General features: G+C 38.7%; 3 protein-coding genes across 5 annotated transcripts in view; 2 read left to right on the top strand and 1 right to left on the bottom strand.

Annotated features, from left to right (window-relative positions):
• The window catches only part of LOC111329542 (muscle-specific protein 20), a 9,483-nt gene extending 4,433 nt beyond the window's left edge, over window positions 1–5,050 (top strand). For all 3 annotated transcript variants that reach the window (XM_022934277.2, XM_022934283.2, XM_088731975.1), the window contains 5 exons: window positions 75–208; window positions 590–656; window positions 3,324–3,428; window positions 3,809–3,841; window positions 4,556–5,050. In XM_022934277.2, the coding sequence (XP_022790012.1) occupies window positions 75–208; window positions 590–656; window positions 3,324–3,428; window positions 3,809–3,841; window positions 4,556–4,582 (366 nt within the window). In that variant the 3' untranslated portion in view covers window positions 4,583–5,050. The remainder of the gene's footprint in view (window positions 1–74; window positions 209–589; window positions 657–3,323; window positions 3,429–3,808; window positions 3,842–4,555) is intronic.
• A 1,192-nt stretch (window positions 5,051–6,242) lies between these two features.
• LOC148725871 (uncharacterized) lies at window positions 6,243–7,610 on the bottom strand. The gene has a single exon (XM_088731973.1). The coding sequence runs from the start codon at window positions 7,016–7,018 to the stop codon at window positions 6,401–6,403; it is 618 nt and encodes a 205-aa protein (XP_088588099.1). The 5' UTR covers window positions 7,019–7,610; the 3' UTR covers window positions 6,243–6,400.
• A 1,964-nt stretch (window positions 7,611–9,574) lies between these two features.
• The window catches only part of LOC111329920 (cation-independent mannose-6-phosphate receptor), a 40,346-nt gene continuing 23,428 nt past the window's right edge, over window positions 9,575–26,492 (top strand). Inside the window, exons 1-12 of the mRNA XM_088731937.1 lie at window positions 9,575–9,733; window positions 9,888–10,155; window positions 11,779–11,947; window positions 13,306–13,601; window positions 14,138–14,405; window positions 15,525–16,262; window positions 17,310–17,473; window positions 19,436–19,744; window positions 19,979–20,198; window positions 24,300–24,427; window positions 24,748–25,124; window positions 25,689–25,921. Of these exons, the coding sequence (XP_088588063.1) occupies window positions 9,603–9,733; window positions 9,888–10,155; window positions 11,779–11,947; window positions 13,306–13,601; window positions 14,138–14,405; window positions 15,525–16,262; window positions 17,310–17,473; window positions 19,436–19,744; window positions 19,979–20,198; window positions 24,300–24,427; window positions 24,748–25,124; window positions 25,689–25,921 (3,301 nt within the window). The 5' untranslated portion in view covers window positions 9,575–9,602. The remainder of the gene's footprint in view (window positions 9,734–9,887; window positions 10,156–11,778; window positions 11,948–13,305; window positions 13,602–14,137; window positions 14,406–15,524; window positions 16,263–17,309; window positions 17,474–19,435; window positions 19,745–19,978; window positions 20,199–24,299; window positions 24,428–24,747; window positions 25,125–25,688; window positions 25,922–26,492) is intronic.

The raw sequence follows: 26,492 nt of genomic DNA, 5'->3' as shown, positions 1-26,492 counted from the left end.
TACTCTTTAGTGATCCTGAGAACAGAGCATAAACTTCGGTTTTCGGTGTTAATATTTCTCAACCTTTCAACTAGATGGCATCTAAGTGGGATAAAGAATTAGCAAGTGAAATCTGTGCTTGGATTCAGAGGGCCACCGAAGAATCTGTACCCTCGGGCGATCCTACTTCATTTGCTGAGAAGTTGGACGATGGTCAAATACTTTGCAGGTACTACCTGAGTATTTTGTTTGTGTTGTTCCTATTTTGCGAGAGGACATCATCTAAACCACAGAGGCACGAACGTTTCAATATTCTTTCGCTTATTTCGCAGGACAGAGGTTACTTCTCTGTGTTTCCCTGTTAGAGTTTGCGCGGGAAATTGGTGCGCGGGTCGGTGCGCGGCCGGTCGGCCGAAATTGACCCTCGCGCATGCCCGACGTTTGACTGCTGTTTTACCTCGACCAAGCCTCGCACGGAGTCTCGCACAGATATTTTACTAATTCGGGAGCTCTTAGTAGGAAAAAATCTCTGCTCAATTCAAGTGAAAAAAATTCATATTACTTTTATTGTTATATTGATGTTTATTTTTTTATCTTTCCATCTGTGAAGACTAGCCAACAAGATAAAACCTGGCTCAATAAAGAAAGTCAACAAAATGAAGATGCCGTTTCAAAAGGTAAGTCGGTGCAAATTTGCTTTAAGTTAATTGTAAAAAACAGTTGCTTTACCCACTTGAGGATGGTTATGCCACTTTCCCTACAGCTTTTCTAGGCTAATAGCAGTCCTGACTTTTCGGCGGAGTCTGTTGCGCGCGTGTACCCTGGTCCCAGAGGTTCTTATCTCTCTAAAAAAATTAGGATAAATCGCTTCTCCCTAAAAAAAATCGGCGCCAAGCGCCGACAACGAGTTGCGAAGCAGCGAGCAGTCGAGAGAACCTCTGGTGGAGACCGTTGAGAACCTCACTCTGGTGGATTCAGCTGATGATCGTCGCGATCTGATTGGCTATTATTTTTCGATACCTGTGATTGGCCAGTGAAAAAATATGTGGGGGAAGGTGTAGTATTTCGATATCGTAGTGAGGGAGCGGAAAATTGGTAGTTTTTGCATTGCCAATATTATATACACGGGAGTGTGGCAAGTACCACACCTTAAGATCGCATTGCTCTACGAGACTTGTAAACACGCTTTAAAAGAAGACAAATTTCAGTATATTTATCATCAGAACATGGTGTTATCGGTAAGTTATTTTGACACTATAGCTCCTTTGATTCTGGAGAATCGTTTTCCAGAGATAGATCAACCCACAAATGAACAAAACGACGCTTTGTTTGCTTTGCTTAATCGTGAAGATGTGTTCGCCATCTTGCCAATTGGTCACGGCAAGTCCATCATTTTCCAGTTGCTCGCTGACTTTTGCCATGACCTTTCTCTCAGAGGATACGACTATCCGCGCAATGCGATTGTATTGGTAATTTGCCCACCGAAGTCACCCATTGATTCGCATATAAGAAATATATTGGAAAATAATCGACTGCCGGGAATCAGTAGTAATTTGTAAACTAGTCCGGCTGCCGCGCGTACGTTTAGTCGCTGCGAGTTAAATTGGACGGGCAACAGTTTAGTTGTAATATTTCGATTAAAAACTCAACTCAACTTAGAGAGAGGAGAACCTCTGGGACCAGGGTAAAATCAGTTACAAGAGTGTCGACAATATAACAGAAATCATTGAGTTTACTTCGAATGTTCTCACCACAGGTGGCCCAAGCTCTCTTTGAGAACCGCGCAAGGAACACAATTTGCATATCGATTTAGAAGGATTTGTATGGGATTTTCTACAAGATACCCGTAGAGATAGTTAAAAGTGAAAATATTAGATAAAAGTGGCTTACCTTATTCCATACTTGTGTTGTTTGCTCCTGGTGTCGTTATTTTACCGATTTCACTTGATTTAAGCGTTTTTTTTTTTAATCCTGGTACTCTACCACATAAAGAGAAGTCTTCTCTTTACCTTGCATCTATTTTACACAAACATCCCACATCCTCCGTTTCCGTACAAAGTACTCATTTGTCAAATATCTTGTGTAAAATTCATGGCGAAGTGGGTTCCGTTTTCATCATCCATTCCATGTGATTGCTGGAGCTCTAAGCATAACGTCACAGCCGCTGCTCGACGGTAAATACGAGATAGACAAATCGTTCTCTTCCCACAACGCCACCATTTTGATGAGGAAATCAATATCCAAGGCGTCGAATCTACGCCCTGTTAACAGAAACTGGAGTCGAAATTACCAGGGACCTCAAGAAACCACGACGGCGACGGCAACGAGGACGTGGAAAAACAAGAGATCTAATTGGCAGGACAATAGCTCAGCACGTGCGTTTTGAAACTTTGTACATTTCTTAGCCGTCCTATGCAAACAACAACGTGAAATCGCCAAAATTTGCGTCGTCTTCGAACCGAAACCGCGACGGCGGATTTTTTTAATTTCCATTTGGAACTCAACGGCTACTTTATACGTCATGCTGAAGTTGAGCTGTGGCGCTGTAAGAGACAGTAAGCTCAGCAGCCATTTTTAAAATTCTAACTAAGAGTAGAAATTCATTTTTTAATCGAAGTCTTCCTTGGCGTCGCCGTCGTGGTTTCTTAAAGTCCCTATTGAAAGGTCCGTGACGGCGAATTTGTAATTGTAGATGTTTCTTTTATTTGTGGCGATTAATCCACAGAATAAACTCGGCAACAGATGGAGATTTCAGTGGAACGGTAATAGCTTGTAACTTTGGCTCTTGTCTTTAGTTCCATTTCGCCATTTCGTGTTTTAAACACGCCCCAAAATGGCCGATTACCAAAGCTCTGAAGCTTACGTAACTTAGCCAAGCAGAAGACTAGAACCTATCCTCAACGATCGTAAACCACGTGACAAGCACTCTGTTCACCGTGACAAAGCCAGCCATCCAGCCAGGAACAAATTTCATTCGTCATGACATAGTGCGATTTACAATTCGTGTAAGCCACACGAAAAATTGACGTGTTCGCGCGGCGCGTTAACATCAAATTTTTTTTTTGATCAGCGCGACGGCCCAATAGTCTACAGCTTTTCAGTCTCTATCGAGTCCCAATAAGTCTACTTTTCTCATTCATAGGCGGCAAAGAACATATACCGAACTACATACCTCTATATATCTGTTAGGTTCTAAGAGGTGTATTTGTAAGGAATTTTACCAATTTTCTCCATGTATCCATCAAACCATTTTCTTCTGAATTGATATCAGCTGCAATAGCGTTCTCTCTCATCATCAAACATGCTCATCACTCTCTTAAACAGTTTTCTGATTCTCTTCGCAGATGGAAAACATCGGGTTTTTTAGTGATTTTATGAGAGAGTACGGTGTGCAAGCGGAGTATGGATTTGTTACAGTAGATCTGTACGAAAAACAGAACGTTCCACAGGTCAGTGAATATTAGCTGCTCGCCGAAAAGAAGGGATATATTATCCTTTCTTGTAGACTATTTAGCATATCAAGTGAAAACACCCTTTATAGTTAAAGATTGCTAAATTTTAGGGGGTATTTCCACCTTGTTTCGTATTACCAAACAGAAATATCAGATGGAGCCAATAAAAACTCGCAGTAAAATCACAGAAGAGGAGGTCGTAATTGGTCAAAAGATGTCTTACTCGGTATTACATCTAACGGAAACCCTCTTCTGAGATAAAATATGACCGTTAACTGAGTTTATCAGAACAAATCGTCAACGTTTTTAGCATTTTCCTGGATATTTCTCAAACTTTGGAAATTTGATTTTTTGTTCGGATTTTGTTTGTTTTGCAGGTTCTTATTGCGTTGAAATGGCTGAAAGTAGAGGTAGAAGCTTAATGAATACATCTGCCATTGTCGTCACGTACACACAGTTAAAATTATGTACCTAAGTCCACCGCGTTTGAAATTTTCCTTTTACCAAATTCACTCCCGTGTGAAGAGTCCCAGTGTGGGAGTTAAGTGATCAAATCAATGACGCAACACAAGGGCTCGAACCCAGTACACTGAACGCCAGGCTAGCACGGTCGGTTCATCTATTCTGCTTAGGGGCAAGGCGCTGCCTTGTTAAAATAATTGTACTGATTTTCCAAGCAAAAGGGTCTCCAATTCTGAGTTTTCAAAAGTATTTTAAAAGATTGTAGTGTGAGGCACAGGGGGGGAAATGGAAATGAAAAGGAAACAAAAAGAATTCGGACAGGGGAGGAGAGTGGGTCAAGAGTGGTTTAGACAATAAGAGAAAGGCATTTTGAGCTTTTCTTGTGCCGGAAGAAGAATTACGTGGACTACAAATAATGAATTTGAAACTTTAGGCTGAATGTTCTCTAGATGCACATGACCTCCATTGCAGAGAACGAGAGGATTTGTCAAGTACTAAAAGTTGTAAAACACTGAAATGTCCATAAAGACAGGAAGAACGCTAAAGTTACAAAACCGGCCGTAGTTATCTTTTTCAAGGATAGAGGACGCCAAATTTATACGTTGGATCGTTCTTCATTGCAATGTAGAAATCAAGTTAAAATCAAGTCATTTTTCTTTCAGGCGGAGAAAAAAGGTGTCAAAATATGAGGAATCATTTTTCAAGCTCCCTGTGGCGTACCAATAATAGTTTTCTCATGGAAATGACTTATTGTAGAATTTATTTTTCTTTAGTCTCATGAAACATCACACGGTTTCAGAGATAAAACATTGTAATGTTGTGGATATAGGAGGGATTGTTTGGTTTCTTTTTTTGGAAGACTCGCCCTGTCGTAGTTTCAGTGTAAAAGTACTGGATTGTTAACGCACAGTATTATATTTACTTTGTAATTTACCTTTTCCGTCGTTAACATGAAGATACATCAACTTTAATTTGTTGTCAAAAGCGCAGTTGTTTAGTTAGAAAAGTAATCTTCTTTTTAAGAGTGAAGTAAGAAAGTTATGAAAGTTACCTTAAGATGTGACGAATTATGTTACCGCACAGGGGAAAGAGTTACCATTGTCAAACGCAGGAAAACTGTCACACGAAACAAAATAAACAATGACTTTATTGATCTATTGAAAGGAATACTTTATGATTAAAACGCTAAACTACTGAAAACTAATGCTCCGTGCAAATGCACAGGATTTGTTCACTGTACAAGCTGTCAACATGTTGAGTGTTTGTTGAGGTGTTGTTGAGCGGGTTAGGGTTCAAATGATCTCAACAATCGGACCGTTAACATGATGAGCATTCCGAAGATTTCACAAAGGCTCATGGGATAACATCTCCCGCAATTTCTTTGACCTTATTTTATTAAGTTCTCGGCCAAGCTGAGATCGAAGGCCAAAGATCTTTGTCTTAATATCCTCTACCTCAATGTCTAGTTCGTCACTCGTATCACTGAGTGCTTTCTCTCTCTTGTTTTTTAAATGGTATTCTTTCGTGCTAACGTCCCATAAGCATGTATTTTTCTCCAACAAATAATCAGCTTTTCCGTTTCTTCCTCCGTCCATTTCCTTGTAATTCCTCTTTTTGAATTTTTTGCATTTGAACTTTCCTGTAGAACCTTCTAACTGCAAGGAAAACTCTTTTTTTCTATTACGTGCCGGACACGCCACTGTGAAATTATTTTGAGATCATTTATAGTGGGTGTCACGGCATGAACTGAAAAAATTATATCTTCGAATCTACTGGGCATAATTCGCTTATTTAAACGGTTAAACGCTCTCTCTTCAAAGAAATTTCCATCGGTTCTCATGATGCGCTGATCACACCTTTTAAGACATTTCTGCCAGGTAAGGCTTTTCTTTTCACGCACCATTCTGAAATGATTGTAAGATGTTTATTTTCTTCTGTAGTACTCCGAACAAACAACAAATTAGCACCAGGAAACATGTGATCACGTGCTAACTCTAAATATCATTCGAGGCGATCCGAAGAAATCGTCACCAAGCGTTGAACGTTGTTACACTCACTCACTCACTCACTCACTCACTCACTCAACAGGACAACTCGCAGGAGGCAGTAGCCATAGAAACGGTATAGAGGCGTGAAGTATGCAACCGGTCCTGAGAGCGGGAAGATATGCAAACTTTGCAAATCTCAAGGATATTAACTTTGAACCTAAGTTAAGTGTAGGAAAATTTACTGATACCGGCGTGTAAGGAAGCAGACATGTAAGGCTGTTGCAGTTCTGGTTTGGGGAGGAATGAGTGTTTAATTGTTTATTTCGATCGAATTTAAAAAAGATAAGAAAGATTCAAAGACTTGAAGTGCTCATCGATTTAATATAATCAAAACATTTGACATAAGGTAAGAAAACTTACTCCAAAGCGCAACGATTAAAAATTTATTGATGCTCAAAAAATGACCGTCAATTTTTATTAGAGGTGAATTCAAAATTTTTGAATTCGATAAAGAAGCAGTCAATAACGCTTCATGTAGGGGTATTCATCTGTATGTTGTGATCTATTTTCCTTGTCTATAGGAGGAAGTTTATTCGGTTTCTTAAGGCGCATCTGCATTTCAGTCAAATCCAAACCTAACATACTCTCAATGCTTCTCCTAGCAGGAAGGGGATCCACGTTTCTGGCGGCTGCTTCTGTTGTTAAAGAAATTCCATTTCTTGAAGGCGGGTTCTCTAAATAAGACGGATACAAAGAGTAAGAGAGTTCTTCTTCGACTTTAGTCGCTTTCTTTTTCTTTCTAGTGCGCGTTCGATGGGAAAGCTCTGATCCGATTGGCACTGGAGGTCTTACCCTTGTAACGTAATACTCCCCATTGTCGCTATTTTCTGCAAAGTCAAGAGCACTGTGCAGTGCTTCAAACTCTGTAGAATAATTAATCCTTGTCCTGTGCCTCAGTGGTGGACTTGCCTTGGATCTTTCCACCAGAACAGGAAACGTTGCTTGTTGAGTTTGTTCCTTCCAGCTTGGTTTGAGGATCTTTTCTTTTCGTCGACGCCTTCGTGTGCGTTTTCTTTCTTTAATCTGTTCTTCTTTTTCTCTCTTCTGCTCCTTGTCATATTTGGGAAAGTGGTACATTTATATGGCCACCCTCTCTAACTTTTTTCCAAAATGGTGGAAGTTTTTTTCGGAGAAGAATACTGTGCCTGGATCTCTCTATGACGACTTGCGCGCGCATACCACTTGGTTGCAATGATACCATGGAAACGGTATTGTAAATAGCGAAAAAAATTCAGAGAGGGAATAAAATTTAGTTATGGCCGGATGGGAAGAAATTTAAATTGAGTAAGGTTACCTGCTTACAGTTTTGACATTTAATTTGGGAGTGGCGACCGGGAGAGGTGCGCAGTGACTGCTTTATAGCGTCACGTGTCCGTCACGTGTAGTGTTACACCATCCCTGCCCCTCCCCCTTTACGTTCCCCAGTCCTCTGTTCCAATTCTCGTTCCAGTCCAGATTATTCCATTGTCCATTTGATGATGATGATGGTTTTTTAAAAACTACACACGGTGGCATAAAGTAGTAGTAGTAGTAGTAGAATCTTTATGTATACACGATAAGAATTAAAGCTAAAAAGCTTGTGGGGTCGTGTACTTAACAAAATTGTATCTAGCCACCTTATGATTATACTAAGACACATTTCAAACTAAATAAGAAACTATAATACAATAAAACTTTCAATTTCTTCTCAACTTAAAAATACTTGTAATAAGTTAACGTATTCTTAGCCGTCGAACCTGATAAACTAGTAAAAGTAAAGCTTGTGAAGTGATTGTTTCTCCTGAGTAGCCTCCTGAGATTCTTAAGGGCGAAACTACCTACATTTTTGACATGATGGATAACATAGTTCCATAGCACCGAACCTCTATATGCTAAAGAGTCCTTTAACAATCTAGTGTTAAATCTAGGTGTGGTTATTGCTTCTTGGTCTCTTAGTGAATAGCTACATACCCGCCTTATGAATATGCTATTAATTAGAGACTGAGGTAGTGAGACTTTACTTGCTCTATAAAAAAGATTAACTGTTTGAAATTTGTATTTTAAATTGATCGTATCCCATCCTGAAACGTCGAGAGCTACATTAGATTCCGTATCTTTGGATAAGTTGTAGACAATTTTTGCTGCTCTATAGTGAAGTTCCTCAATTGAGTACAGGAGATCCGAATTTGCACACGAACCCCATAATATAATACCATACTTCACAGAAGGTAATATTACACTAAAATAAAAATTTAAAAGGACATTTTTGGGCAAGAACCTCTAGCGCTTCAATAGGTTTATTTTGTTCGCAAAGTTTTTCTTTAGTTCTAGCATATGCGGTATCCAGGTAAGCTTGTCATCTACAATCATTCCAAGAAGACGCGATCTTTTGACATAGCCTAAAACAGATTTACCCAAAAATATTGGAGGTAGCGGTCCTATAATGGTTGGTGTACTAATTAACATGACTTCGCTCTTAGCCGGGTGAGGTGTTAAGCGATTCTATAGGCACCACCTGTACACCTCTTGCAAAGCACAGTTCAAGGAGGCAATCGCTGCGTCTGCAGACTCTCCGATGCTGAAAATTGACGTATCGTCCGCGTACATGAACAGGGATCCCGTGGTAATGGCGGCGGGCAGATCATTAGTGAACAAAGTGAACAAAATAGGGCCTAAAACAGATCCCTGTGGTATACCATTTGTTACTGGTAACATGTCAGATTTGACTCCATTAATCACAGTGTACTGCATTCTTCCTCTTTTTTGTTTGCGTTGAGCCTTCTGGGCCACCGTAGAAATAGGATGCTTTAGCTCTTCGCAAAGCTGACTGCATTTCTAGCTTTCTTGTATTTTGACCACAATTCAGGGCATTTTGTGCTGACTGCTGCTTTCAAAATCTTGTATCTTTTATTGATCTTGTAGCGGATTTCGTTAGTTATCCAAGGAGCCGATTTACTTCTTATCTTAACTTCTTTCTGGGCGACATGTTCGTCACAAATTTCTTTAAACAAGGTTTGCCATGCCCATAAGATATCATCTGGCTCTTCGAAGACTGACGCTATATGGAAAGGCGCGGATTCAACGTCCGCCTGAAATTTTTTAATGTCGAGTTTCTTGTAATCTCTTGTTTTGATGTACTTCGGTGGTGGCCTTTTATTCTTTAACTTCATCGTTGCGTGTACCATATTGTGGTCTGAAATTCCCAAAGGGAAAATTATGAACTACAGTGTGTTTACATATATGTTACGGGAATAGATAAAATTACACTTGTTTTTGAGGGACTGGGATTACAGGCTATTATAAATAATTTACAATTCAGAGGGAAATAAAATACTATAATAGAGATAACTAGACCTTATGATTAGTTAATTTTCGCCATTGCTGGGAAAAAACTGGCTGCCGAACTGTTGGGGATCGATTTGATGTTTAACGTCATCTATCAGCCACTCAACAAGTGGCTGATTTACTTAATTTCCAGTATCAATTCATTACCACCCTAAGTACGCAGTGACTTTAATTTTTTTTTTGTGTGTGTGCGTGTGTTGTATCTTTTTTGTCGTTTTTGACTGCGTTTCTTGAATTTAACTGTTAGGTCACGCTTGCCTTGCGTTCGCGTGATGATCACATGAGAGTCAGGTTTCCTGAGTAATCTCAGCGCATTGCGCATGACTTAGCTGGCAAGATGGCGGCCGAGTGGAGAGTCTTTCAACTTTTAGCTTGTTTATTTTTATTATATGGGCCCCACTCACACGCAAAAATTCCGACTAAATGTCCGATTCCGAAAGACAAACCGAAGTACTTTATTTCAAATTGGTAAGGAATTTCTTTTTTTAAGGGCTGCTCAAGAATCACACACCTGAAGATCTTTTAAGGATCGAAACTCAGCAACTTCCGTAACCGTTTTGATGTAAACCTTACACTATCATCTTAATTTTGTTCTGCCCTCTGTATTTTTTTTTAATTTTAGGACCTGGAGGATCACTGAAAGCAATAAACAATATTACATCAATGTCTGTGGAGACATCAATCATAGAAGTTGTCCTAATGGGGCTGCCGTGTGCTCGACGTCACTGGATGATAAGAGACCGGAGGAATTAGGCACATATAAATCCCTGCAGATAAATGCAATAAGAGATTCTGGGTTTGATTTGATTTTTCCTGGTAAAGAATGCAACGAGATGGGAAATAATAAGGCATGGGAAACCAACATCTTTATGAGATGTGGGAAGACTCTGGCAAGTACATGTATTAGATTTAAGAATTGTTGTATTTGTTGGACAAAAGAATTCATGGCTTTGCTGAGAATCAGTTCATCCTGACCATGTAATTTTGTGTTGGGTTTAAAAGGGCAGTTCTAAAGATACATTATGTGTTGTAAGGCTGCTAGCGTTATCACACCATTATCATCATCACCACCATTTTTCTCATTATCATTTAGTACATTTGCTCCAGTGATTATAGATATGCATGTGCTCTGATTGGTTAAGGATTGCATCGTATCCCATCATAATCAACTAGTGTGAGGTGATGATAGCAGGAGTGGAAGTGGCTACCTCGCATTTTGTCAATGCTAGACAAGAGGTGTTAAACAGGTTTATGGTCAAGTCACCTGAGAGTCTGATCTCCACCAAAATCATGTTGCCTGGAACCTGGTTCATGTTGCCCAGAATTTTAGCTGCACTTTTAGAATCTTCATGGTATTGAAACAAAGAGTGGTTTAATGATAAAGATTTCTCAACTTTTTTGCCTATTTACAGTCTGTAAGTCTGATCTTTTAGGTATTTGTTTCTTTGGGCCTCTTGACCTTTTTTTTCTGGCAACATGACTAAAATTTTGGGTAACATGACTCAAGTTCAGGCAATATGACTTAAGGTGAGATGACTCTTGGTCAACTTGACTGGTTACCATTAAATGCTATTGAACAAAGTTCTATTCTGAAGAACACAAAAGTTGCTACTAAGTTTGATACCTCTTTTCAAAAGAAAAAATGAAGTTTTTGCTGATTGAATTTAATAAACCTGTTACATTCTAATGGCAACTGACTGTTTATCTCAATATGAGTAATCATAACAATTTTAAGAGAATGGTATTAAAAAAAAAATTTAGGATAGAATTCAAAGGCAGCTGAGCAATTACACTAAAATTGTTATTCACCTCAGACTGACTATTGTTGAGTAATACGTAATACCCTCGACTCCATATTGGGGATTATTCAGCTATATTCACTTTGGCTTTGGCAATTAAATAGTTGTAAAAATTAAAAGTCATTATCATTATCACCATCATTGTCCAAATTATAAATATGATAAGTATAATAATTATCATTCTTTGTCACTGTCCTTCTAGTTATCATTGTGATGATAATTGTTTTCATAGTGTTAGTGATCATTGTCTTAATTAGATTTCCTCTCATGTTTAATTTGAGAATAAAATGAAATAGCCCTATATTGAGATATTTTCTCTCGGCTGATAATTGTCCTAAGCTTATCACCATTACTTGCTGAACCTTCACTTTGAAAAAGGGCCTGAATGCCTGAATGTCAATTTTAGAAAGTCCTTGTGGAGGCCAGCTTACATTATCAGCTTAAGTGATAAGACCAAATTATTTTGTCTAATTTATCTTTAGAAACCTCTTTTTTTATTCTTGAACCTGTCATTTTGTGCTTGACAAGACATTAGGGCCTAGAACCTGTAGTAGAGATGTTGCCAATTGATGGGAGATTTTTAAAACAGCTCATTGCTGCATTGAGAACTGTATAACTTGCTGGTAACAAAGATTTAAATTTGGTGGGGAATTAAAAGGATGTTTTTACAAAAATAGTGTATCCATAATGTATTGTTATTGTTAAAATTTCTAGGGGTCTCCAAAGTTTGTGGATGTCTTTGTGGGAAAAGAGAAGTGTGTGGCTGTTTTTGAGTTTGTTACTAATGAGGCTTGTACAAACAAACCTGGACCAGAAATTCCCTGCTCACTGTATGGATCAAAAAATGAACTAATAGATCTAACACCTTTGATCAAAACACAAGGTAACATTATTTTTAATTATTGATATGTTTTATTCAGAGTGAACAATTAGGAAGACTAATCTTACGTTTTCAGTCAGTTTTTAGAGGTTATGAGTCAATCCCCTTACATCAGTTTGCATATTCTCCATACTGTTTTCCATATATTTCCTAAAGTACTGACAAGGAGAATTTGTGGAACAATCAAGAGCTGCTTTAGTTGGTGATCATTTCGGTTTATGTCATGACTTAAATTTTTGATTTAGGGGTTGATATTATGAGGAGAAACTAGACTGTAGTCACTGTTTGGCTTTTAAAAGGTTAAGAATTACTTGTCTTTCCTTTTAATTAGTGGCTAGTAAAGATATTAGGAATATTGGCATTAATTTTTCTTGAGTAATGGGGCTTTTAAAGGCTATAATCCCCCCCCTCATTTCCCTGCTCTTTTTTCTTTGTGAACCTTAGTGTGACAGTTACCTATTCTCTCTGCCATTCAAGTGGGCATGCACTGCTGGGTTTGGATATTTCTCAAGTATGAGAGCGGTCTATATTCAAGAAGTGGCTGTCTTGAGTATCTTTGGCAATCAACCTTTACTTTTCAAGGCAATCATTAATTCCCTCTAGAATTGAGTACAAAATTTAAACAGCATGCCTAGTCTTTTACCAACTCCAGTTTTTCTTTTGTGTATATACACACCTTAAATTCCTTTAATTTGTAAATTCTGTTTCCACATGCAAACTACAAGCAAGGATGCCTTTTTAATTCCCTCTTCCAGCTGTTACACTTTTCCTTGTAAATGAGTTGAGCATATGGTGTTAGATCTTGTTAATGACTTTTATTATATAGATACTGATGAAATACCAGGATCTTTCCTTTTTATTACTAAAAAATCTTATCTTCATTGTGGGCAGTGAAGATACTATTTTTATCATTCATGTGTGAGGATTTTGGCATCGCCATGGTTACTAACATGATTAGCCAATTACAAGAAAGGTTCCCACTCAGGCATGCGGCTGGTTCTTTTGAAATTATTTTCATCAGTATCTAGAAGATAAACAGAACTTTACATGACCACTTGGGGATTCGAATTTTATCTTCTCATGCTGAAAGTATATCTCACGAGTGAGTGAAGGAAATGAGTGAGAGATACTTAAAGAATGAGAAGATAAAATTTGTATCCCCAAGCAGCCATGTAATATTGTCTAAAGTATGTACATTACAAGATTTAGTATTCTTATCACCTGCTTGCTGGATAATGTTTGGATATTAGGTGAAGGTAAATGTTGATCAATTCTGGGAGTTAGAGGTTAACCCAGCAGGGGCATTTAATTGAATATTTAATTTTATTATATTGATGAAGTTTTTGATTGGGTTTTTACAGGTGGCCATGAGGTTTCATCTTCAGATCCAGCGTTTGCTTTTTACATCAATGTTTGTAGAGGAATAACACCCCAGAAAGATGATAAAATTGGTTGTAAAGCTAACAGTTCTATGTGTAGATTTAATAAAAACCTTCTTAAAGCTGATGATGTTGGAAGTATTTCATATGCAAGTAACCTTACATTCCACAACGGTGACGTTGTCCTTGTTTACAACACAACAGTAACTGTGAGTGGCTGCCCAAAACACATGAATCCTGTCACCACTATCACCTTCAGGTGCCCAGGCAAGAATACGGTAAGCAAGCATTAACTTTTTAACTCTCATTAACTGATCTTTAATTCTCCCCTCTAGTTGCTACATGTTTTGTTGTTGACGATTGGAAGAATTTTGTGTTAGATCAAGATAACTTCTACAGTTCTTGAGAAGTTTGGGTATTCTCATTACCTGTTTGATGGATAATGTACGGATATTATAGTAAGATGTTACATGATAATGTACGGATATTATAGTAAGATATTACATGATAATCACTTGTGGGAGTTAAAAGGCTTACAGATAAATTGTTTATACATATATACAGTACTTCTAGAAGCAAATTGCTGGACCTTGTGGTATCACTTAAGTTTTAGACAGGAAGAGTATACGTGTAGAAAATGGAAAGTTAATGTTGATATGCTAAGTACCATTTTCTATTATATCAAGTAATCTTGAAGAATTAAGGTACATGACTTAATGTATACACTTAACCTTGAAACTTGAGACTTGTGGATTGAGTTTTGAGTCAACGCTATTTTCTAACTAATGAGTGGTGCTGTATATTTCATTTCCAGGGTGTTAGAGGTCCAGTTTTGATAGGAGCTCGTTATTGTGCATTTGAGGTCCTTTGGGAAACAGACTATGCATGCCCCAAGCACAGTGTTATGGAAACCAACAGTTGTGTCCTGAGCAATGAGTTTGTCCACTTCAATTTGACGAAGCTCACTGCCGCTATTCGGGATGACTACAAAGTTTATCATAATGATACAACTAAAGCTGGCGACACAACTCAGTACATATATTATATAAATGTTTGCCATCCACTGAGCTTTACTTGTGAAGGTTTGTTTCTTGGATGTACTAGAGGGCCGGGACAAAATGACAGAAAGATTTTGGAGGAGAATGATTTTGAATATTTTAAATCTATTGTGCCTTCCTTCTAGGAAGGCCAAAGGTACTAAGTTATGGTGCTGTGTAAGTCCCTAAACCTTCCATAAAGCCCCTCATGGTTTTCAAAATTGCGGCCTATCTTGAGACAATTGTAACATCTCTTGTGACTCATCCTGGCCAATGTTCATACATGTGCATTTACTGTGAACATTTCTAACATATCCTTTGACAAAGAATTGAAATTGAAATGGGAAAAAAAAGGAGAGAATAAAGGAAAAAGAGAAAAAAAAGTTTGGTGTGGCCAGGGCTTGAACATTGTACATTTGAACTTGGGAGGAGTAGGTTTATCCATAACACCAGGTACAGAGCATACGAAGTGACGAAGTTTTCTATTGAAATTGTACATTTAATGCAAGTACCAATTCTATTAATTTCTTGCTGTAACCCTGGCCTGTCAATTAACCATTGTCCAAATTCTGCCCTAACCAAGTCCTCCTTTTGTCATAATTTTGGCATTGACAAAAGTTGTTCATTAACCCCTCTTGCATTTAACACAACATTGCCTTTTTTTACTGCAATACTCTACAACTATACAACAGTAGGCAGTTGCAGCAGGTTGCACTTTGTTTGAAAGATAGGGTTGTCTTGCTTAAGTGCCTAATATGTTGTATATACATATAATAAAGCTAGGCGAAGTGTACACTGTAGCAAATTAAATGGGCCAGAAAGGAATCAAAGTTATCTTATGTTTTAAAAGGCTTTGTCATATAACTTTTTAGAGATTTTCATTTGAAACTGGATATAACTTAGCTGAGACTATTCTGAAGTTACTTTTTTCACTGTTAACAGAGAGACTGCTTGCTTTTTTTAGGCAGAAAGCATGTGTCCCTGCTTAAAACTTTTGCTTAATGCTCCTTTGGTATGCATGTATGTGTGTATGAATGCTATAACCATTTCTGAATTCATATTTTGAAGTGATAATTAACATTTTATGATCAGAGTGACAGCTAGTAATATTCAACTGTGTTGAGACACTGAAATTTATAAAGTTGTATTTTTTTTTTCTGGTAGATAAGTTAGGATCAAATTCAACAGTTTGCCAGGAAGTGAAAGATGGAAGTGTGCGTTGGTCACTTGGAATTATATCAAATCAAACCTTACGTTATGCTGATGGACAGCTGTCTTTAACCTATGAGCATGGGTCCACATGTCGAAATGGGCTCAATCGAACAACCATTATAATGTTTTCATGTGACCCTCATGCTAAGATAGGCACGGGACCTGTTTTTAACAGTGAGAGCTACTGTTTTTACTACTTTGACTGGAAAACAAGATATGCATGTGCACCTAGCCGTCGCACAGGAACTCAGTGTCGTGTTGTGAGTCCTTTGGGTGTGCGCTATGACCTTTCTGAGCTTGTGCGCATGGAAAATTCCACTAATTGGATTGCTGTGGATGGAGAGAGTAGCAGTTCTAATAAAAAAATTTTGATGAATGTTTGTGGTCAGGTTACTGGTAATCCTGATGCCAAACAGTGTGATAGTTCGGCAGCTATTTGTATGATTGATCAAAGCAATGGAAAAGTAGCAAGTCTTGGAAGATACATAGATCCACCGACTTTAAATCCAGACAATTCTATCAAGTTGGTTTATCTTCGGGGTAGTGAATGCAAGAAGGACAATTCAGGAAAGAGTGTATTTATAAGATCCACAGTAACATTTGTGTGTCAAACAGGAGATTTGTCAAGTCCCCCAGTTCTGGTCACACATTCATTAGACAACTGCTATTATGAGTTCATGTGGAGAACAGGTACATGTGCATTTAGGGGTAGTATTTTTTGGTCCTTTAGTTGTAATTGTTTTTATTGATTTAATAGAAAGTGTAAAAAGAAAGAGACCGTTACATTTATCTTTGGTAGATGTTTTGGTGTGTATTATGGCCGAGTATTTTTATATGTTGTGGGTGAGTCAAAATATAAACAGCAATTAAAAATACTCAGCAATACTATACATCAAAATGTCCATAAGTTATTTATTTAGTAACTGCTTTTTTTTTTTTCTGCCAAGTGGTTCTGCTCAGTACTCATAAGGTAGAAAAAGCAAAGTGGATAGAGAAGCATACTACGCACAGCTGACTGGTTAAACAGGTCATTTTACAGTACGAAATAACCAACTTTATTACACGACTCGGGCAGTCAGAGGGCCAATAACTAAAATCAACCAATCAAAATGCTCTATTGCCGGTCAATATTCTCTAAGTATTGGACCAGGCACTGTCCTGAATGGTCCCAAATGACACCGCTCTTGTGTCCCTTTGAACTTCAGTCGTATAATAAATCTCTTATCAACCAAGCTTGCTCGGGACCGTACTGGAAGAATATCGGCCCTCGGTCTTTTTTGTACGGACCAAGCACAGCGAGGTCTGTACTGTCAAGACCTCGGGCCAATATTCTCCCAGTACAGCGCTCGCGCTTGGTTGATAAGATATATGTACAATATTTCAGGATATTTGTTCACTATTTGGCCATTATTTTTACTCTGATTCATGCAGCTGGATAATAATAATAGGTGTGAACCCCTTAACTTCTTAGACCAGCATCAGCATGTAATGCCACACCTAGATCAAACATCTAAATCGTGAGAAAACTGAAAATGATCTTCAATCACACAAGCTGTTGATTGAAAAATAAATTCTCCTTGTCTGTATCTTAGAAAATGTGTTGAGAATAGTATGGAGAATATTCGTGCTGATGTTATGTTGTTTATATAATTATGTAGCTTAATTTCTAATTAACAATGATTTGAATATAGCTACTAATAGTTTATTGTTTTTTTGTCTTTCCCACGATATTTCCAGCTGCGGCTTGTTCACTGGGTTTGAATACAGGCGAAGACTGCAGGGTTGAAGACAAAAATGCTGGTTATGTGTTTGACCTTAATCCTTTGGCCAATAAAACTTGGCACAATAAAGACTTTTTCAATTTGACAATGAAGGGATCACAGTACTCGTATCTGCTGAAGGTGAGACACTCCAAACCTTGCTTTTTTGTATTGTTTGATAATATCCAGCCATTTGTACTTATGGTCATTTCGTACCAAGTAGATTTGAACTCAAATTCAGACAATTCATACCCAGTTTGAGTTTTTTTTTCCCCAAAGCACTGGTTGATTCAATTTGCCTAAATGTTCATTCATTTGAAAAACCCCATGCAAGCATGCGAACAGGTACCATTTTTTATGCACGACAAATCACTGTACAGTAGTAGAGTCAAGCAATAAACTAAAGATACAAAAAAAAAGTTATGTTGTGTATACTTGTGACCTCTTACATTTGATGCTTACATGTCAAAAATGGACACCACGTAAACAAAACTTATTTAACGTAGGTAATATATCTATATATATATATATATATATATATATATATATATATATATCTCATTAGACGTTTTGTTGCGAAGTATGGCTGAGTATTTTTACGAGTGCTTACATGTAAAAAATGGACACCACGTAAACAAAATTTATTTAACGTAGGTAATATATATATATATATATAAATATATATATTATGAGAGGAAAAAAGGACGTAACTACAGTTACGTCCTTGTAGTTACGTCCTTTTTTCCTCTCATAATATTTATTCTGCTCTGCTTCAACGTATTGAGCACTGTCCCACGCGAAAATCGACTTGCAGACTTCCTATATATAAATATATATATATAGAAAGTTAAAAAAATTGCGAAGATGGACAACTTCTGACGTAAAAATATAAAAAATTTTAATAAAAAACGTTTCGGTCAGAGACCTTCTTCTTACCTTATTCACAGGTAAATAACTGGAGAAGGTCTCTGACCGAAACGTTTTTTATTAAAATTTTTTTTATTTTTTACTTCAGAAGTTGTCCATCCTCGCAATTTTTTATACTTTCTACGTTGTGTTGGCTGTGAGGTTTGGACTGCGAATCCTTATTGATCCTCTTGGCGCGGTGCACCTTTGTTGGCTTGAGAGTTCCATTAACGACTTGCGATAAAAGAAAAATTCCTGCCTAATTTCTGCCTAAAAGAAAAATTCCTGATAATTTACCGACCCGACCTCTCATCACTAAATAAGCGTAACGAACTCGTATCTTCATGCCGACACAGAAACAAAGCGTTGCTACGCAACAACTGAACTTTAAAGTTTTTAAGTTTACCGCGCATTATGCAAATTTTCCTAGTATATAAACGATAGTCACATGAATATTCTTTCATTAAACCCCTGAAGAGTGAAGCGATTCACGAAACAGGCTTGTCGGGAAATGTAGTTACGTCCTTTTTTCCTCTCATAATATTTATATATATATATATATAGATATATCTTATTAAACGTTTTGTTGTGTAGTATCGCTGAGTATTTTTACAAGTTGTTTGTATTTTGACTCGCCCTACGGGCTCGTCAAAATACGGCACAACTCGTAAAAATACGCAGCGATACTACACAACAAAACGTCTGATAAGAGATTTATTATCCAATGCGCCAAATTGCTATTTTAGTGCGGGCGAATTTCGCGGATATTTCTGGAGTACAAATATCGCGTGATATTTGTACTCGTCTCGCGCGTTATTTGTACTCTGAAGCACATTTGGTTTATAAACATGCTTTATGAGTATGGATATGAGATGATTCTATTGACTGGGTAGGAATGGTCCTCACTGGGTCTGAAACAACGGTAGGTGGGCGAAAAAACACCACAAAATTAATTGAAACTAATATCGATGGAGCTTTATAAAGCAATTGGGAGCCTTACTACTACCCCCTGGAAGGGGGGGGGGTCCAGTTCATTTGCCAGTACCTAGTTTTACTCCTCTGCGGAGTGAGGCACTGTTAGAGTTGCAAGTGTAAGACTGTCTTTCCCAAGAACACAACACAGTGATTGGGAATGCAGTGGTTGTATCTGGAATTAACCTTTACGTGTATGTTGTGTCCATTTTGTTTTAATTTCAGGTGTGTGGAGGAAGTAGTCGGATGGACTGTGGTGGTACAAATGTTTCTGCATGTCAGATTAGAAGAAAGGATTCCAAGAAATTTACACTGGGTCTGGAAAACAAAAATTTGTACTACTATGATGGAATGTTAAATCTGACTTACCAAGATGGGGATAAGTGCCACAATGGGCTTCCTCGTACAACTCATATTACCTTCCTCTGTAATCAGTCAGCGAAAGACGATGGAATAGGAATTCCAGAGTTTGAGAAGGAGAATCACTGTACTTATAACTTCAGGTGGTTTACAAAATATGCCTGTCCACTAAAGGTCAGTTGGTCGATGATAGTTCTTAGAATGAATGATATTTCTTTTAATGGGAAATGATGCTTAATATACAGGTTGTATCTTTTTGAATTGAAATCAAATGTGTCACACCCTTAACAAAACAATATTTTGGTAACTCTGATGGATTTGATTCAAAATGTTGATTATTGTTCTTCCCTGTCAGTGTAGATGTAATTTGAAAGTCCCTAATAATTTTCTGGCATCACTTTTTTGCAGATTGTAGAATGCGTTGCCAGGACAGATGTTGCTCAGTATGATTTGACAAGTTTGGTGAAAACTTCAGACAACTGGGAAGCAACATATAAAAATAAAGATAACGATAAAGATAAAGGAAAGTTTTACATAAATGTTTGCCGTTCGCTTAATCTTGTACCAGGCTGCAGTGTGACAGCGGCTGTCTGCTTGAAAAAAAGCAATGGCAAAGCCATCAACTTGGGTGAGTGGCTCAGAGTTTTTCAATAATATAAGAGTCTGTTAAAAAAGAAAGAAGCAAATCAAACCAATTTGAAGTCATTTTGACCTGCTGTAACTTAAATACCAGAACTCACCTCAGTTTAGTGGTTTAACTATGAGAATACAGATGTGAAGGTGTAGTCTGATCGTCCGGGTGAGTGTAGTCCTGAGAAGGACTGTTGTCGGTGGTAGTGACTGACGTTTCGACAACCTGTGCGGAAGTCATCATCAGAGTCAAGTGAATGATTGTTGTTAGTAGAATGTTCTTATTCCAGTTCGTGTGAAATGATCGGTTGGTTTTGCCGTGATGTTATTGGCTGTAAGACTCAAGTGACGTTAGTCGGTCGTGATTGGTCTGTTTCGATCTGTCGGTAAAGTTAGGTCGTTCTTTTTCGGTCGTTTGTGATGTTTATGTTGTGATGTTTAGGGGAGTCTGTTCTAAGTTAGTGAACCAGCTTTCCAGAGTCGGTCGTTGAAAATAGTCAGTGCTGTAGGTTAGGCATTGCGCAGAGTCCCAGTCAATGTTGTGGTTGGTAAGTCGATGGTGTTCAGCAATGTGATTGCTGACATCACCTTTCCTCGTCGCCCGTCTGTGTTTAGTCAGTCTTGTTGTGAGGTTTCTGCCAGTCTCACCGATGTAGGAGGCTTGGCAGTCGGAACAATTGATCTTATAAATCGTTCCCTGTCTGTTCCTCGGTTCGTCTTTGTCTTTAACGTTGGTTAGTAACTGACGTAGTGTGGTGATGGGTTTGTGGGCGACGCGGATATTGAAGGGTAGTAAGATGCGCGAGATGTTTTCAGACATGCCTTTTATGTACGGTATGGTTGCTGTAGTCGTAGGGGTTGCGGTGTCGTTTGTTTCGGTAGTGGTAGTGGGTCGGTGAGTGTTTCGTCGGATGAAGTCGTTGTTGTAGTTGTTCTTCGTAAAAACACGGTGAAGGTATTTGTTCTCGTCGGATAAGCTGTCTGTCGAGTCGCATACTAGTTGTGCGCGTCGTGTTAGAGTTCTGATAGTTGTGGCTTTGTGTGATGTAGGGTTGTAGGATGACTCGTCTAGTAATCTGTCGGTGTGTGTCGGTTTCCTGTAAACTGTCGTCTGTAATGAGTTGTCGTTGTGGCTTACCAGGCAGTCTAGAAAAGGAAGTTTGCCATTTTCTTCGACTTCTCTGGTAAACTGTATGTCAGTGTTTTGTTCATTAAGGTGGCGGTGGAATGCGTCAATTTCGTCGTGTCGAACGGCGGTGAAGGTGTCGTCAACGTAACGTAACCAAAGCGGTATCGTTTGTCGGCAAGTGGAAAGGGCGCGTTCCTCGATGTTCGGCATCACAATTTCTGCTATAACAACAGAAACTGGAGACCCCATGGCAGTGCCGTGTAACTGTTTGTAGTGTTTACCGTTGTACTGAAAGTAAGTAGACGTTAGGCAAATGCTTAGCAAGTCCATAATGTCGTCTGTCGGTAGCGGTAGTGGGTCGGTAGATTGTCGGATTGCAGTCTCAGTGCATTGTAATGCCAATTGAAGTGGAATACTTGTGAACAGTGATTTCACATCAAATGACACTAGTTTGTAGTCGTCAGGTATCTGAACAGTCTTGGTAGCGTTAATGAAGTCTTCAGTGGATTGTAGTTTATGTCACTTGAGTCTTACAGCCAATAACATCACGGCAAAACCAACCGATCATTTCACACGAACTGGAATAAGAACATTCTACTGACAACAATCATTCACTTGACTCTGATGATGACTTCCGCACAGGTTGTCGAAACGTCAGTCACTACCACCGACAACAGTCCTTCTCAGGACTACACTCACCCGGACGATCAGACTACACCTTCACATGTTACCCCCGGGTTCAAACCATTTACTGCAGAATACAGATGGTTATTAGATGAAAACTTGGTAGTAATCTTATTTATCATATGACCCGTCCGGCCCCGCTCGCGCAATCCCATTGAAAACCATAGTGAAAGCTGACGTGTATGGGGCCGGAAGGGCTGACGTGAGCCGGTCCGGAAAAAGCCGTCCGGCCCTGCTACCTTCACATTGCTTTGTTGATTAAAAAAAAAAAAATTGATAAAAAGTCGCGTTTTTCAAGGAATTGGGAGTTTCTTGTTCTGACTTTAAAAGAATTAAAGAAAAGTTTAAATTGCGGATTTTTTTTCTGCTCGTGTGGCTGCGTGTGCCCGTCTATCGTTTCCAATTCAGACTGAATTTTTTTATAAAATCAACACTCGGTGGTCACATGATCAAATGCTTATTGACTTAGTTTGGTAGGGATGGGAAAATATTTGGCTCTCGGTGATGAGGCACGGACCTCGCTGCGCTCGGATCGTACGTCATAACCTCGAACCAAATTTATTTCCGTCTGGCCCTCCCACTCAGTCACTAAGTGCATATTATCTTGTGACCTGTCCGGCTCCGCCCGTGCAATCCCATAGAAAATCATAGTAAAAACTGACGTGTGACATTTAAAACTGCACAGAGGTAAGTCTTTCGAAGAATAATCGTCGTTGGAAAGGAACAATACTTTCCATAAGATCTCTGCAAGTATTATAGGGAAGATCAAGGTAATTTGGTAATATCAACTAGGTTAAAATTGTAAATTGGCCACCGTAAAGAGTTAAAAAGCTGACGTTTCGAGCGTTAGCCCTTCGTCAAAGCGAAAGACGAAGGGCTAATGCTCGAAACGTCAGCTTTTTAACTCTACTGTGGCCAATTTACAATTTTGAACTTAGTTGATATTTTCAAATTACCTTGTTACCCCCACCGACGCAGCACCACAGTTTCTTTGGAAACTTACCCCCTTTATAAGGAAGATCGCCGCTAGAGTCATTTATCTCGTGCGTGTTTACCATACTAGTAGTGTTGTTCATTCAAATGTGTACATGCGCTTTTTTTCCTCTCCAATTGACAGGTGTCAGATCATGACATATACTTATTAAAAAATTTTTTCAAAATTAACTTGGAAGCCTTCTGCGTTGCCTCTACCATTACGTAGATAAAAATGTGTCCACGAAGCGTCGCTGTTTAATTTGAATAACCTCTGTTTTCTTTATCATCTACTCGCTGAAAAACTGTAGAGTTTATGGAGGATCTTCGCGTTATTAAACTCGTAATTAGAGAGATTTAGAACTGCCTCTATGTGAAACGTGAACGGCAAGAGTGACCACGTGACCTTGTTTTTCCCGCAATTTTTTCACGTCTGCTGGTTACGCTTTGCCGTTTCTACGTAAAAGTAACCTGTTTCGCGTTTGCCGTGTACGTAAAAGTTTCTGCACTTTTTCTCCTACAGAGTAGAAGTTAATTGCTGGAAAAAGGGTACTAAAACTATTCCTTGTCAGTCATACAAGGGCGCCCTCAAATCCACCATGACGTGAGCTCACACGAAGCTAAAGCAGCAAGGTTCACGCTATTTTACGTGAAACGTGAAAGGGCAAGTTGGCGTTTCACGTTAACGCCGTGCTAAATCTCTGTATTGTAGCCCTAAATCATTCGGGTCCTTTTAATAAGCATTTCTTTAAGTGTTAAAAAAAATGAAATTGTTATTCACCAGCCTAGGTCGGTCTGTATTGGGAAAAACTGTGCCCTCTGTCTTGAGTACCGCGCAAGGCCGTAGGCTGACGGCAGTATCCAGAACCTCGGGTACAGTTTTTCCCAATACGGACCTCCCTTCTGGTGAATAACGTATCTAATTATATATATAATATAGGTGCCGCGCATTGTTTAGCAGTTGGCCTCTTACCCCTTTAACCCCAAGAGTGACCAATATCTAATTTCTCTCCAAAACATCACCCCTCAATCAAACATTAAAGGTCAAGGGGAATTAAGGAAATGATCACCAATAGTAGAAGCGCTTGATTTTTAGACAAATTCTCAGCACCTCAGGAAATGTTTGGAGGACAGTAAGTAGAATATGCATACTGATTTTAGGATCTAAAGGGTTAAATATAATGATGGATATAGGTGGAACTGAAACTTGATATTTTATACGCATTCTAATTTTCATTCGTCATTTCATTTGTTCATATGCCGGCTTCAGTTGTTTCTGGATTTATAAAAAAGATTATTACTTTTTACCTCCAGGTTCTGTATCAAACCCACCCACTGAAGGAGTCAACAATGTTGTAATAACGTACACTGATGGAGAGAAATGTCAAGGAGACAAGAAATACCAGACAACTATTACTTTTCTCTGTAAAAAAGGAGAAGAGGTGAGCTTGTATAGATTTTTGTGCAGGTGACGCCCTAGACTAAATGATATTCGTGCAATATTTATAATGGTTTAAATAAAATAAGGAGCGAAGATGGTGGTTTGCAGACCAGGAGGCTTTTTGACAGCTGAGCTGCCATCCTTTGTTGAAGCATGATTGGTGGCATGGCCGTACATTGCAAAAAGTAATTATAGTCATTGAGTTGCTAGCTTTTGAGTTAATTTTGTGGATTCAAGAATGAATGGGCTGGCGGAAAAATATTTCGTGTCCTTGTAAGCAGACATGAGGAGATCTTTAATGTCTATTTGATTTATTCGTAGAGCTCATCTCCTGAATTTATTGAAACTGCTGATAATGGCTGCACATACAAATTTAACTGGATCACAGCAGCAGGTTGTCCAATAGAAAACGTTAACGGTGACAACTGTATCGTGCACGACCCCAAGTCTGACACAATTTTCAACCTACTGCCACTACGAAAAAAATCCAATGTTGCTATGTACGGTGGAAATGTTACTGAGAACAACGAGCAAGCAACTTTTCAACTTAACATCTGTGGTCCATTGCCTGATAAAGCTTGTGGAGATCGCGGTAACATTAGTGCCTGCTTGATCAGGAAAAATGGCCAGAAAATTGCTCTTGGAAAGAAAAGTATGCAGCTTTTATACAAGGGCGAAATCGTTACTCTTATATACAGGTAACAAGTTGAATTCTGCTGGCCTTAATGAGTGCATTCACTGTGGTAGGATTTTTTGTGGATTTGGAGAGAAGCTGTGGTCAGTTATACCATTACCATTGGGTAACTAGAATAATGGCCAAGAAAGCTTTTACGATAAATTCACTAGTTATAGATTGGATTGGGGAAAATATTCTGTCTAGATTTGTTCTTTTTTCTCTGGGCAAATTTCACATCGAAGTGTGGCATTTGGAAGACGTTTGGACAACTTGTGATATCCTGGTATGGAGGATAGAATCTCCATCCGAATGGAGATTGAGAACTAATATTCCTAGTCACTTCATTTGATAGACACCAAAATTTACTACAGTGCTTTGGGTGTGTGGCTTGTGAAAAGTAAAAAGAAAACCTCTCATGGCCTATAAGATTCCTTCCGCTTCTGCAGAAGTTTGCCTGGAAGCTGCTGTTATGAATGAATGACAGCTGTATTACATTGCGTATTCCACGACTGCGTAACCTTTGATTGCATTACATTTAGTGCTATTGAATTGTTGCCTTCTTCACTTCGTTTTGTATGATAACTAGGGGCGGAGACAATTTTGAAACTGGGGAACAGAGAGAAGTTCACATCAAGTTCTACTGTAATTCAAAGAAGCCTTTTGGAAAGCCTACTTTTGCTGAACGGGAGGAAAAATCTAACAAGTACATCTTCGAATTTCAAACATCACTGGTTTGTTCTGCGAAAGCTGTGCAGTGCTTGGTGTCGGACAGTGGTAGTGGTGTAGAATATGACCTTAGTCCCATGGGGCTGACTAAAGGTGAGATACCTTGATGATCATTTACAATAACATAAAAATTTTGTGGCTTTCTTTTAGAGAGATTTTGAAGATTTTGCTTTATTCATAATACATTGTGTACTTCTTTTCCAAAAAGAAAAAAAAAATTAAAAATGAGGCAGGCTGATATTCTTTTTGTGCTTCTCTCCACCGAAGTGTAAATGGATACTAAAGAACTTTTAACGAAGCCTGAAATATGTGTCGGGAAGAGATAAACTGCAATGAAGTGGTATTTCATCTCAGGGTAGTGGTAATTTCTCCTGGGAGGGAGGGGTAAGGCACAGCACTCGATACTCTACCAGTGCTTCTCACAACCCAGGCGTGCAAATGATACTGGAAGGGGGGGGGGGGGTACAGGAAGCCTGACAAACTGTGGGAAGAAGTAACCTTTGATGGATTGGAATCCTCTCTGGGGTGGGGGTGGGGGATGTGGGGCAATTCCTCCGTTCCCTTCATGCTACTGAAACAGGGAGAAGTTCGATCTTGCTGGATGGGCCATCTGTCTAGAGTGCAGAGTTGAATGTGAGAATGCATCGAATCTTTTTAGAAACGT

This window comes from Stylophora pistillata, chromosome 8 (assembly GCF_964205215.1).
Source record: "Stylophora pistillata chromosome 8, jaStyPist1.2, whole genome shotgun sequence".
NCBI classification, from domain to species: domain Eukaryota; kingdom Metazoa; phylum Cnidaria; class Anthozoa; order Scleractinia; family Pocilloporidae; genus Stylophora; species Stylophora pistillata.
Note: the sequence above shows the minus strand (reverse complement) of the source record. Positions and strands in the feature narration are given on the sequence as shown.